Below are 15,145 nucleotides of genomic sequence, written 5' to 3'. Positions count from 1 at the left end.
TTACTTCTACCTACCTCAAAATTGAAATAAACTAGAAACTCACTTGAGGCTGACTTAGGTGTGCTCCACAGTTGGTCATCTGAGGAACTTGTCTTCTCATGAATGAAATTACTGAGTAAAACTATATATTCTTGGTTACTTACAGACCTCTTATTTCTCCTGGTGACTTTGGTATAAGCCAAAGAGCAACAGACTACAGCAGGTCAAATCTGGCCTGCTACACCTTTTTGTTAAGTTTGATTGGAGCAAAGCAGTGCTCATGGTTTATTATTTATAGCTGCTTTTTGTTGCACTGTATGGCCCACAAAGCTAAAATATTTACTCTCTGGCCCTTTTCAGAGAAAGTTTGCCAACCCCTGGTCTAAGACAATATTGATTATGGCCATATAGTTCTGTGTTTACGTTGTTTCACCTGTCTTACCCATCTATATTGGTGGAAGGAACCTTGAATTGGGGATCTGTGTAAATTGGCCTGAGGTAGGACCAGTTTAGCAAGAAGCCTGCTGTTTCTATTTTACTCTTGGTCCTGTAAGATCACCTATGAATACAGTAACCGTACATTACAGTTTGTGAGGAATAGTCCTGCTTTGCATCTTTTGTTCCAGGCTGTTATGAAATTATGATACCGTTGCCTACTATTATAATACTCACAAAATTTTAGCTGCTCCCTTTTACTTTTCATGCCCCCAGTTCGTATGATAAATTGTGTGGTCATTCTGTCTGTGACCGTTACCTTTGAGAAGGGCAGTGGGAATAGAAAGTGACAACCTATGCAGGGTAGAATTTAAGGGCTTGTGTCAGGGGTCTTCAAGACGATCTTACTGATTCAGTAGGACTCACAGGGCTCAGAAGTTGCTGTACTCATGATTCGGGTTTATTACAGTGATAAGAAACAGTAAGATAATCAAAAGCACATGAGGGGATGTCTGGAGAAAACCAGGTGCAAGCTTCAAGGTGTCCTTGCCCAGTGGAGTCACACAAGATACGTTTAATTCCCCCAGAAATGACATGTGGTGAGATGTGCAGTGTGTTCACAATCAGGGACACTCACCCTAGCCTGTGTGCCCAGGACTTTTGTTGGTGGTCAGTCATATAGGCATGTAGCACCATTGTGACTGACCTTGCTTGCTTACTTAAGTTCTAGAACCTCAGAGAAAAGGAGATGTTCATCATAAATCACAATGTTAGCATAAACTGCTCAGACTGGTATTTGGTGCCGCCGAAGGACTCAGGCATGCCAGGACGCTCTTATCAGACAGAACTTTGCAAGGGCTCGGAGCTCAGTTCTCGGGAGCTAGCCAAGGGCTAGTCTGTAAACAGGCTGTTTTGGGGGAATGTGTAGGTTTTGAGCATCCCGGGCCTGCTGAGTTAACCCTTTCCCACACAAGGCCCTACATGGTATTGAAGCCAGAGTTTGAACCCAGGTAAGTGATTCCAAAGTCTTTGCTCTTTCCAGAATTTTGAGTGATCTTTTATGCTGAATTGCTAATTAAAAATTCTGGCTGCATTAGATGTGGTAGATACTTGGACTGTGCCCATCTATCTTGATAAATATTTCCAGTAAGCTTTCTTTTTTCCTCACGAAGATAAGGAACCTGATTTGAGTGTTTTTTAAAGTAATGGTGCTAAGAATTTCTAGTTAAGTATTTTCAGCAAAGTTGATTTTGTTTTGTTTGTTAATGTATTGATGTAGTTATCATGAAGAATAGCCTATAATTACTCCTGTTATACCTAATACAATATTTAATTTAAAACCGAGAAATGTGTTAATAGAATTTAGAAAAGTGTTAGTTCACAATTAAGAATTGTCTCCTTTGTAGATGATGGGTTTGGATGAATTTATACAGTTCTCAAGAGCATTTAACCTTTTTTTCTTTTCTTTTTCTTTAGGTATTTGTGGAAACATTAGACAAGTGTTTTGAAAATGTCTGTGAACTGGATTTAATTTTCCATGTAGACAAGGTACTTTCTATATTGTCAAATCTTCTAAACTTTTTATCTGAGAAAAAATGGTAGTTTGTATTTCTCAAAGTAAAAATGGGTTTAGTGAATAATATTCTTTTTATTCTTTTATTTATTTAACATAACTTATAAATTATTTTTACTATGAGCCAGGCACTGTGCTTGGCGAAGATTCAGACCCTGCCCAGAGGACCCACATCTAGAGGAGGAAACAGTGGCATTAACAAGGAGCAGTGTGTTCAGTGTTAATGGGAACACAGCTGACCCTCCTGCCTTTGCCTAGGAGGGTGTGAATGGAGGGAATTACATTGAAGTTGGATTTTTTAAGCATTGTAGGTATTTCACTGACAGAAATGGAGAGGATGGCTCTAGAGGCAGTGAAATAAAATACAGGCTTTGGAGGGGGGATTGGTATTGATCGGGTGGCCTAGTTTTGAAGTGCCTTTAGTGGCACGGATTTTTTTTTTAATTTTATTTATTTATTTTAGAGGGGGAGAGAGGGAGAGAGAGAATGTGTGTGAACGAGCTTGGGGAGGGAGAGGGACAAGTAGACTCCACACCCAGCGTGGAGCCCAATGTAGGGCTTGATCCCAGGACCCTGAGATCATGACCTGAGCTGAAATCCAGGGCCGGACACTCAACCAACTGAGTCACCCAGGCGCCCAGTGCCTCGGATTTTAGACTTTGTTCTGAAGCAATTTAATATTTTTAATCAAGTGTGTATTGGCATTTATTGTTGCTTTTTTGAATATTGGTGGTTTGTAGTTGTTGTTGTTGTTGTTTTTCCAGATCATTTTTTCCTACATTACGAAGAGTGGAATGGTAGGTAGGAGATTAAAGACAGGGATGTCATAGACAGGAGTCTATTGCAGTAGTCCAGAAAGAAGTGACCTAAGGCAGTACAGTATAGATGAAAAAAAGTGAATTGACAGGATATGTGATGGTCTGAAAGCTGGAGGTGAGAGGAGTAGTGAAGGATGACTGAACTTTCTAGCCAGTATTACTGGGTAGTGGTGATAAGGAATTTTGGAAGAAGAGAGTCCACTTTTACCATATACAGATTTTTTTCTTTATTAAGTTTATATAATGTAATAGATTGTTGTAGAATGATTAAGCCATTGAATAAAATAGTTTGAAATAATATGCTGAAAATCTTAGTAGAAAATGTGATTTTTTAAAATGAGCTTTGTTGAAGTGTAATTTACACACATTAAAATTCAGCAGTTTTGAGCATACAGTTAACTAAGTGTTGGCAGATGTATAGACTTATGTGACTGCTACCACAGTCAAGATGCAGCATAAGGAAGGAAGGCATTTTCTTATTTGTGAACCGTCAAAAGAATACTTTTATTATCAGCCAATCCTCTAGATCATATTTCTCATTTACTAAATTAGTTTTGAACAGAGAACTGAAGCTTGATATTTTTAAGAGTCTATTTTTAGTTTTCTACTGCTTTTCTCTAATTACTGTATCTTACACTTTTTCACACTTACGAAGACTTCTGTTATTTTTAGGCATTAGGGTTTGCAGTATTCAAAATTGTTTTGGTACACGATTAAAATACTTAAAAAAGGTCTTTTTAAAATGACTCTTCAGGGAGCCTGGATGACTCAGTCGGTTAAGCATCTGCCTTCGGCTCAGGTCATGATCCCAGTCTTGGGATTGAGGCCCTCGCAGGGAACCTGCTTCTCCCTATGCCCTCCCCCCTAGCTTGTGTTTACTCGCTTGCGCTCTCAAATAAATAAATAAAATCTTAAAAAAAAAAAAAAAACTGTTCAGAGATCATTAGCTTATGTAATCAAGCGATTTCTTAAGAAAATTGAGGAATCTCTTGTAAAGGTTATAGTAAGAGTGAAGTTCTCACATTTTTCCTAGAGAATACAAGATTTCCTTAATAGAGAAATTAAGCTCCACTCATCGACAGCTGCCATACATGACACACAGTGTTTTTAAAACTTCTATTTTACATTGATAGACATTCAGTTTAGAAAAATCAGAAAATGCACATAAGTGAAAAATAAACGGAAGTCATCTTAATTGCAGAGATTGCCTAATGTTAGCGGAAAAACTGAGTCATATTAAACATTTCTAAGTTTATTTGAACAAAAATTGATACCAATCGGGCAGCGCCAAACCAGAAGCAGTTAGGAGTACTTCACCCACAGGAGCCAGGGGAGAGGCTTTTATAGAAAAGAGGCAGAAGCAAAGCAGGGGGATTATCTGATTGATTCTGATTTAAGCCGTTGTGTTATTTGGGAAAGCTGAATTGGCTATGACTGGTTGTCTTAAGGTTTTGATTTCTTACCCTTGAGTCCTTTACAGACGTATGTTTTTGGTTTGCTTACTTAGGCTGCTAAGGTATTAGAACCACTTCTGTCTAATTGTTTAATTAACACTAGTGTTAACTTTTTAAAGCATGTGTATTTCTCAATTTTTTGGTACAAGTGCATGCAGAAGCAAGTAAGTCTTTAAGAGAAACAGAAATGGGGTCATATAGTATGTAGTACGTATAGCCTGTTCCGTTCACACAGTAGTGTATCACTGTTTAAAAACCTGCCCGAAGTAACTATATCTCTTCTTTCTGGCCTAAGTACTTGTTTTAATTTTTTTCAATGCAATGAGACAAAAAGCTTCAGGATAGCAGGAGTCAGAGACCAGTCTAGTAGACTTTTCCTATGCCTACATTCTCCGTCCAGAGGAATGCTAGTCTTATTTTAAGCCCTTCTAGGAGAGTAGGATTATTTTCAACTCTGAAGCAGCCCCGGACCTTCCAGCAGTCAGCAGTCTCTTAACCGGCTCAGCTCATTTTTCCTTAGGGTCTGGTACAGAATTGTGCCCACAACCCTCAGCCTGCTTTTGGACTAGATTAGTCCAGAAGTCACCCTGAAGTAATGGGGCAGCCTCCCTATGCAAAATTGGTTTGGATGTGGAGACTGAAGACGGCACACATACACCAAGAAAATCTGATCTGAAACGTTTCTCACTCACATAAAAAGGTTTCATAAGTAATAGTAAAGTCATTTATTTGATTAAGAGAGCAAGGAAAGAGATCATAATCATTAATGAAATTATGATTTAAAAGATGGTGGAAATAATATAAATAAAATTTGATCAACTTCATGATGAAAAGTGAAAGTACCAATTTAAAATAGATCTGTTATTATTCAGGACAATAAGTGTGAATTGAATGAATCAATTAAAAGACAGAGATGGTGGGTTTAAAAGGTACAGATTATATAGGAAAGGCAGTATAAATTCTAGATTATTTCCCTTTATTGTCAGTTTTCCTAACAGTTCAGTTCCCTAATACCCATCAAAAGTGATTATTGTTGGTTTTTGGTTTTGTTTTGTTTTAGTTCCCTGTGACATAGGAATTTTAACATACTCGATTTGTTTTAATTCACTGAAGGTACTACTCTTTTGGACGCTTACATTGCCCTCTCTTTGGCCAGGGGGGAGCCCCTCCAGGTTGTCTTCTGAGTCCCTTTTGCCACTCCCTCCCCTCCATAGACTTTGATAGCTGTTTTGTGTTCTGGTACTAAATGTTGCGGACCCATTGTCTTCATTTCCTGCTCTAGGAATGTTACCAGCCATTCCTTCTAGGAGCCCTGATTCCTTTTAGTGGGGAACGGTATATGGAAACCACAGTCTGGAGGTGCTCATAATTATGAGGCTGGTCATTGTTTCTAGGCCTTTTCTTTGAACAGAGCAGAAACGTGTTTTCTGTCCAGTCCTGAGTCAGCTATTTATTCAAGGAACCCTGGTTCTTTTTTGCGGACAATGATGTTTAGAAATGACAATCTCAGTACCATGTTTGCTCATTGCTACCAGGATAATATTATTCCTGGTTCTCTGAGCCAAGCTAGGAAATAGATGTAGGTATGTGTGTGTGTGTGTGTGTGTGTGCACAGTAACCTATAGCACCCCATAACCTATTTCTCTATCTGTATATATTTAAAAAATCATTCAGTTCTTCATAATACCTCAGAATGTAGTGTAACAGTACAGAATTTATTCTAGCCTTCTCCTTTTCTGTATTTGCAACTTGCTACTCTGACAGTGAAAGATTATTCTAATTATTCTCACTCTTACTGTTCTCATTATTCCTGACGCATTTATTTATTTGCTCAATTCTTTCTTTTTTTTTTTTTTAAGATTTTTTTTTTTAATTTATTTGTTCGACAGAGATAGAGACAGCCAGCGAGAGAGGGAACACAAGCAGGCGAGTGGGAGAGGAAGAAGCAGGCTCATAGCGGAGGAGCCTGATGTGGGGCTCGATCCCATAATGCTGGGATCACGCCCTGAGCCGAAGGCAGATGCTTAACCGCTGTGCCACCCAGGCGCCCCCAATTCTTTCTTTTTTTAACCAAACTCCTAGTTGGGCTATTGGAAAGCTAAACCCCAGACATGCCAGTCTCCACTCTGCCTGCCAGCGCCAGCCAAAAGCTTGGCTCCAGACACGCCAGCCCCTGTCCTCATCGACTAAGCAGGTTGTTAGGAAGTCAATTCTGATAAAAATTTGCAATGAATAAAGTATTACAAAAAACATTCCAGATGATTTGAAAAACAACTCAGTAGGATTTCTAGAAGAGGCAAAAAAATGTCAAAATGGAAAATTCCCATGAATGAATATGTATATAAATGTAGATTACACATATCTGAGTAAAAGGAAAGCTAGAACATGTTGTCCATAATGGAACATAAAAAGCCAAGAAAGAGTGAAAATATGGAAGATGGTTTACAGATCAAGGAAGATTGAGCAAGGAAGGTCTAATGAACATTTATTCTTAGTTTCAGAAGAAGAGGAGAGAAAGAACAAGGCATATTCATAATACCTGGGTATCTAATGGCTGGGAATTTGCCAGAATTAAAGAGAGATACCAATCCACAGGTAACAGAATCACAAGCAGAATAAATAAAAATAAATTTACATTTAGGCTAGTGATAGTACAATTGAAGAGCAGAGAAAGAGCTCTTAAAATCATCCAGAAATAAAAGAAACATTACTTTCACAAGAGCAGTGATTAAATTGGGAAATGATTTCTCAACAGCAGCCACAGAAATTAGAAGACCTAGTGTTGAAAGAAAATAACTGCCCAACTGTAATTCTCAAGTCAAAAAAATATCTTACAAGAATTGTCAGAGAAAAATAATGAGAGAATTTGCTACCAGCAAGCCTAAAGGAAATTCTAAAAGAAGGTACATTACACAGAAGGAAATGTGAGATATAAGAAGGAATGAGTTTAAAGAAGGAAGAACAAAGAAAGATGTAAATTTGTGGGTAAGGATAAAAGAACATTGACTATTAAAGTACTTGTGGGATTAATATGAAAAGAATTTGTGGCACTAAAATACAAGTCACTAATAACACAGAAACCAGGAAGGGGAAAAAAGGGAGTTGGAGTATCCTCAGATCTTTTAATGAGCAGCTCTGACTTTTATAATAAGCAGCTTTTAAAAAGGATTTCTTGATACTCAGCCCGGAATACAGAGTAAAAAGTAGAACAGCTTTCTGTTTTTTAAATCAGACTTGAATATTTTGAATTTTCAGATTTTGAGACATTCGTATTCAGTGTTAGTAAACAATGCATTGTGTACCAAAATAGATTTACTCTTACCTATTACTTTGAATTACTATATCCCTGTTGCTTTTCATTGGTCAACAATTAACAGCCGTCTTCATTATTAGTAATATGTTATATACTTTCCCTTTCTACTTTTGTCTTGAAAATTGTATCAAAATTTTGATAGGCTAACAAAATAATATACTCCTAATTCCTTTCAGAATTATTTTCAAAATTGTCATACTTTAGGGTTTTCTTTCATGACATATATATATGGATATGTTGATACGTTACAATGATATATCATTTTGACAGCGTATTGGGCAAGAAACCAGTAGTTTGGGAGGAATAGTACTTTAGCAGCAGAACCTGGTCAACTGACTTAGTCTCAAGATAATATTAACCAGATGACTCTAAAACTGATTATTTTCTTAGCAAATACTTTCTTAAGGTTAATAACATTATCAACTCAAAGTTTTAATTTGTACAAGATTTTGATTTGTCAGATATTTTGTTGGAGAATAATTATAGCAATGTTTAAAAAGATTTTTAGGGGGCGCCTGGGTGGCACAGCGGTTAAGCGTCTGCCTTCGGCTCAGGGCGTGATCCCGGCGTTATGGGATCGAGCCCCACATCAGGCTCCTCCACTATGAGCCTGCTTCTTCCTCTCCCACTCCCCCTGCTTGTGTTCCCTCTCTCACTGACTGTCTCTATCTCTGTCAAATAAATAAATAAAAATCTTAAAAAAAAAAAAAGATTTTTAGATTTAATGAAATTGTGATAAATATCTTTTGACAGGACATATTTCTGAAGCTAAGCTGTTTTTTTTCTTTAATGTTGGCAGTGACACCAGTAAACCCCCAAAACATTCATTTTTTTACTTAAGTTTTTTCATTATAACTTTTATTTTATTAGCAACCCATGTGGGGCTAAAAATGATGAGAAAATACCATATTTCACTGGCTCTAAAATTGCAGCTTTCTCACACCTTGTAACACTTTTGAGATTGGGATTCATGTTACATTCTATAGCTTGTCATAATTTAATTGGCAGTGTTTTTCCTTTGCAGTAGTATGTAAAATAATAGTTTTTTAAATGATCAGTTGTAGCTTAGATTTGAAGAAATACCAGAATGTGAAGAGAGATCTATTTACAACAATTAGAATTATAAATACAGGTATTTATAGATTACTTTAGGTACATTGTTTAAAATTTTTATTAGCAAATATATATTAAAATTTTAATTATCAAAGTAGTAACAACACGACCCGCAGAAGTACATAAATTGAAATTTTCCAACATAATTTAAAATAGTCAGTCATTGGGGGACCAGGATGGCGCAGTCAGTTAAGTGTCCAACTCTTGATGTCAGCTCAGGTCATGATCTCAGGGTCCTGAGATAGATCCCCCTGTTGGGAAGCCACGCTCAGCAGGGAGTCTGCTTGAGATTCTCTCCATCTCCCTCTGTCTCTCCCCTCACTCTCGCTCACTCGCTTTCTCAAATAAATCTAAACACACACACAAACAGCAAGAACCTGTGTTGAAACAAAACATTTCATCATAAGTGACTAGTCTTAATAATTAAAAAATGATGTCTTGGGCGCCTGGGTAGTGCAGTCGATTGAGCATCTCACTCTTGGTTTCGGCTGGGGTAGCGATCTCAGGGGTGTGGGATCCAGCCCTGCGTGGGGCTCTGCACTCAGTGCTTGGGATTCTCGCTTCCTCTCCCTCTGCCTCTCCCGCTTGTGTGTGTGTTTGCACACTCTCTCTCTATCCCTAAGATAAATAAATCTTCTTAAAAAGTCATGTCTTACAATATCTTTTTGCTGCAAGCAGAGGTAAAGGTGTTCTTTCAAAACACATTTTACAAAATATTTATTGAGTGCTTAACATTCTGGAGGGTTATATGAAGAATATGCCCTTATCCCATTCCTCAAGTAGTTTGTAGTTATTTTAGGAGGATAGGTGATATCTGTCTGTCTGTGTCTGTGTCTCTGTTTGACAGACATACAACCATTAAAGAACATTACACTATTATCCATAGTAAAATATTTTATTATTTTAAAATTACAATAATAATCTTTCTTCAGAAACAAAGAAGTCAAGCTATACTGAAGACTATATGATTAAACATTAAATTTCCTCTTACCTTGTCCCCCTCCTTATACCCACTCCGCCCCATCCTACACTGTTTCCCTAAAGTAATTTCTTTTAATAGTTTGGCTAGATAGGTTTCTAGACTTTTTTCCTATATGTTTTCAAAGATATGCATAGTTCTCTTGGTTTAGTGAGTGATGGAGTTTGTTTTTATTTTGCACAGTGTGCTCTGCCTGGCTTTATTCACATCACCTGTCTTTAGATGAATCCTGTCAATACATACATACCAGCTTTATTCTTAGATGAAGATTAAACAGAGTGATGTGCCATATTTTACTTGACTACCCCTCTAGTCAGATATTAATATAGTCAAAGTAAAAAATACTTGGTGCAGAGGACTTCATTTCTAACATAAGTTATAGCAAAGTAGCTTTTATGCTCTGCAAACAAGTGCCTGACTATAGAAAGAAATCTATATAATTTGACCTCCTTTCCTTTCTTTATCCTTTTTTATGTTTGCTTCAGTCTAGTAGAGGGCTTGTTCCTGTTAAAAAGTGAAATGTGTTTGCTTTAGTCTTCATTTTACTCTCCAGTGATTACATATGCTTTATTCAACCAAGATGCTGCTGTCTGTAAGCACTTTATATAAGTATGTAATAGACATGTGTGATGAGCACTGGGTAATGTCTGGAAGAGTTGAATCACTATATTGTATGCCTGAAACTAATATTATACTGTATGTTAACTAATTGGAATTTAAATAAAAACTTTAAAAAATATTTAATAAACATGGTTTACTACTGAGGTAGTGAACATCACTAAAAAAAGAAACCCACTGGTTCTTTAACTTTTGAATTTTGAAATAATTGAGATAAATAATTTTGAAGAAAAAATTGTATATATTTATTAGATACCCACAATTTGCAATTATATTTTATAAATAATAATAAAATAATATAGAGACCATTTAATCTTAAATAAGAGTAGTTCTAGACAAAAGTCTCCAAGTTCTGCACTGACACATATATGAGATAGAATTTTTACAAAATGTTTAAATGCATGAAAGTGCAGCCACTCTGGAAAACAGTATGGAGGTTCCTCAAAAAGTTAAAAAAGAACTACCCTCCGACCCAGCAATTGCACTACTCAGTATTTACCCAAAGGATACAAAAATACTGATTAAAAGGGGGACAGGCACCCAGCTGTTTATAGCAGCATTATCAACAATAGCCAAACTATGGAAAGAGCCCGTGTCCATCAACGGATGAGTGGATCAAGAAGATATGGCATAAATACAAGGGAATATTACTCGGCCATCAAAGACAATGAAATCTTGCCGTTTGCAATGGTGCGGATGCAGCTAGAGAGTATTATGCTAAGTGAAATAAGTCAGAGAAGGACAAATACCATATGATTTTACTCATACGTGGAATTTAAGAAACAAAACAGATGGACGTAGGAGAAAGAAAAAGAGGGAGGCAAACCATAAGAGACTCTTAACTATAGAGAACTAACAGGGCTGCTGGAGGGGAGGTAGATGGGGGGGATGGACATTAAGGAGGGCACTTGTGATAAGCACTTGCTGTTACGTGTAAGTGATGAATCACTAAATTCTACTCCCAAAACCAGTATTACACTATATGTTAACTAACTAGAATTTAAATAAAAACTTGAAACATTAAAAAAATAAATGCATGGAAAAAGTGGCATTCTCGTTTTATCACTAATAAATATTGAGCACCTTTGTGCTACCTCTTAAATAACTTGAATACATGCATGACTGTAGTCTTTAATATTATTCTTCTGAATGACTGCATGGTCTCTCTCTTATTTTTGCCAGGCTTTTTTTTTTTTTTTAAATATATGCACATGCTCAACGTTTTCAAAACATAAACAAAAACTATGAAGTGAAAGACGAGTCTCTATTCTTCCTCAGTCCCCCAGTTCCATTTTTTAGGTAACTACTATACTTTAAAAATATTTGCAGAAAATTAAAACAACAGTGAAATACCACTATACACCTGTTAGAATGGCCAAAATCCTGAACACTGACAACACCTAGTCCTGGCAAGGAACTCTTGATTCATTGCTGGTGGGCATGCAGAATGGTACAGCCACTTTGGAAGACAGTATGGTGGTTTCTGACAAAACTAAACATGTTCTTACTATACAAGCCAGCAATCATGCTCCTTGGTGTTTCCCCAGAGGAGTTGAAAACAAGTCTACGAAAGAACCTGCACACAGATGTTTATAGCAGCTTTTTTCATAATTGCACAGACTTGGAGACAACCAAGATGTCCTTCAGTAGGTAAATGGCTAAAAAGTATTCGTGTGTCTTTCCAGGAACTTTCTGGGTATATCTTAAGTGTGCCTGTGTATGTAATTTTTTTGTAAACCTCAGTGTGACCATATTATAGATATAATTCTATCCCATTCATTTTTGATCTAATAATCTATATCGCTGAGGAATCTGTAGATGTCTCATTTTTAAGAGTGTGGTGATTAATAGTGTACATTCTGAGAAACACGCTTTTTTTTTTTAAGATTTATTTATTGTTTGGGGTGGGGGCTGAGGTAGAGAAGCAGACTCCCCGCTGAACTGATCGCGGTGCCCCAAACAGACTCTTAACTATAAAGAACAAGCTGATGGTCACCAGAGGGGAGGTGGGTAGGGGGATGGGGAAAACAGGTGATGGGGATTGAGGAGTGCACTTGGGATGAGCGCCGGCTGTTCTAAGTGTTGAATCACTATATTGTATACCTGAAACTAATATTATACTGTATGCTAACTGGAATTTGAATAAAAATGTAAAACAAATAGTGTAGATTCACCATTTCACAGTTTCGTGTTTTTGTTTCTTTACTCTTACCAACACAGTTTCATTGATCATTGTTGTCCATAAATCTGGCACAAGTATGTTTTATTATTTTCGTAACTCACACTCTTATTTTCTGCCTCTTTCAGTCCATTCTTTATTCTCTTGTAGATCTGTGACTTTAGTGTATATTACATGATCTCATTTGTGTAAATTAGACATACATTTGCACACACATAACAAGTATATGCATAAGAAGTTTTCATGAAGGATATGCAGGTTTCCCTTGCTGTCCAAAAAGTAGAGTGTTCCCCTGAAACATTTTGTAAGTCAAAGTGGCTCAAAGCAAAGAAGCAATTACCCTTTCATAGAAGTGAAAATTCTCTTTGGATTTCTTTCCATTAGCAAAAGCAGGTGTGAATGTAGGTCTTTTTTTAAAAGTGAAGCCTGTAAGGGGAACTTTTGGAAAGTGGGGGAAACCTGTTTAAGATACAATTAACTGTGATTAACTTTGAATAGAGGGACCGAGTAACAGAAGTAGAGGGTGGTGGAGACTTACTCTTCATGTTTAAGTTTCTGTATAGCATGAACTTTTAACTATTTGCTTATACTGTGATTTTAAAAAATAATAATGAAATTAGAGGTTGTGGTTTATGTCCGTAAGAAGCTATGTGGTTGGGTGGATAGGGCATATATCCTAACAAAACAAACAAACAAACAAACAGAAAAGCAAAAATACATTACTAATGTGGTATTTGCTATTTTTAAAAGACACTTAAATACCTATAAAATTCAAGTAAAGGGGATAAAAACCCATTGAACCCTTCCTTATATTAGGTGAACATCAAAGCAATTTAGTAGATGAGTTATATTTCAAGCATAATGTCATCTTTTATTTCCGTTTTAAGTAAGGGGCGCCTGGGTGGCTCAGTTGGTTAAACGTCTGACTCCTGATTTCAGCTCATGCCATGAGATCCAGCCCCGTGTTGGCTCCTTGCTGGGTGTGGAGACTGTTTGAGATTCTCTCTCTCCCTCTCCCTCTGCCCACCCACCTCTTGCACACTCTCTCTCTTAAAAGAAAAAGTCTGTTTTAAGTAAAAATTATAAAACAAAATACTAGAATATGCCAGCCATATGTGTTAGGGCTAAGCAAAAGCAAGGCTTTTATCATCATCTTATAAAGCCTGCCAAAAATTCCTCCCAATTCTTGGAACATGAAGTTTTCTGTCACTGGACAGCTTCTAAATGATCCCTCCATACCTTATCTGAATACCATGACCTCGATAATGTTAGACTCTTCTCCCAATTAATTCTTGTTCCTATACTGTTAACCTGGAATTTCTACATAATGTATAGATAGTACCTCCTCACCTAGAATATATTCTTTAGGCATTTCTTATATTTCTAATAAATGAGATTATGCTTAAGGATTTAGCACACAGGCTCTCATTTGTATTTTTTATCTTCTCTAGATTTCTGAATTTGCCTTCTTTGGAGTTATTTTTACTTTGAGGACAAATTTACTAGTCCTAGTCCTTATTAAATTGACATATGTTCTTAGAATTTCTTGAGTATGACGCACATTTGCAGGCTACTCATTTTAATACCTCTAACCTTGGTAGACATTTCTACAATACTGAAGTCTATGACTTCCACTAATCTGCATGTGTTTCTGAGATATTTCTGGAGGGGCAGTAGTAAATGTATAAGCATGAGCAAAGTGGGGTTGGTGAAGTTTCTGTGCTTTTATCAGCATTACAAATTGTACTTTCTCATGAGAATTTGTTTTTAAAAGAAGAGGGGAAGTTCCACTGCTAAAACAAGTTTTAACGAATCCATCCGTTGGCCATGGGCTAACTTTCTGAACACTTTTCCTCCATATGATACCTGTTTGCTATTGTAGGGTAATTCTATTTTATCATCCAATCACCTTCTTGACCTTTAATTAAATCTTCATAGATTATGACTAAAAATTAATTTACTGTATCAGTTTCATGTATTATTAACAGAAGAAAGCAAGGAAGAGGACTTGGGTCACTCAGACTTAGGTTTTAATTGTTTGTTTGCTACATACTAGTTTATGTGTCCTGAGCGAGCTTGTTTATTCTCTCAACTGTAACAGAGGTTAATGTGAGAATTAAATACCATAAGTGCAGCACTGAAACATCGTTTTAATAAGTGGTAAGTAGTCGCAAAAGGGATAGCAGTTAGAAGTGATGATATTTAGCACTAGGTTTAATTTATTTTTTTAGCACTAGTTTTTAAAACAATTGTGGCTTCTGGTTTTGTTTGCTAGGAAAAGTAATTTTTTTTTTTTTTTTAAAGATTTTATTTATTTATTCAACAGAGATAGAGACAGTCAGCGAGAGAGGGAACACAAGCAGGGGGAGTGGGAGAGGAAGAAGCAGGCTCATAGCGGAGGAGCCTGATGTGGGGCTCGATCCCATAATGCCGGGATCACGCCCTGAGCCGAAGGCAGACGCCCAACCGCTGTGCCACCCAGGCGCCCCAGGAAAAGTAATTTTTATAATTCTTTAATTCTTTCTTCAAGAGTTGTACGTGAGGTGTCCATCTTTCCAAAATGAAAAATTAGTAAATAATGATAGGTTTTAAAAATCATGAATATAGTTCCATGCAGTCTTATAAAGGAATGAAAATCTAATTATATAATTATATATTTAACCAAAACCAGTTTTTGTTTAAAA

The 15,145-nt window shown here is 36.7% G+C and overlaps 1 protein-coding gene across 5 annotated transcripts in view; it reads left to right on the top strand.

Moving 5' to 3' along the window:
- AP3S1 (adaptor related protein complex 3 subunit sigma 1) overlaps window positions 1-15,145 on the top strand; it is a 91,262-nt gene that overhangs the window by 42,301 nt on the left and 33,816 nt on the right. For 3 of the 5 annotated variants that reach the window (XM_045794886.2, XM_045794885.2, XM_087862370.1), the window contains exon 4: window positions 1,891-1,962. The exons of the other annotated variants lie outside the window; for them this stretch is intronic. In XM_045794886.2, coding sequence (XP_045650842.1) covers window positions 1,891-1,962 — 72 coding nt within the window. The remainder of the gene's footprint in view (window positions 1-1,890; window positions 1,963-15,145) is intronic. 5 annotated transcript variants of the gene reach the window in all.

This window comes from Ursus americanus, chromosome 5 (assembly GCF_024610735.1).
Source record: "Ursus americanus isolate L20-20 chromosome 5, mUrsAme1.1.p, whole genome shotgun sequence".
Lineage (NCBI taxonomy): Eukaryota > Metazoa > Chordata > Mammalia > Carnivora > Ursidae > Ursus > Ursus americanus.
Note: the sequence above shows the minus strand (reverse complement) of the source record. Positions and strands in the feature narration are given on the sequence as shown.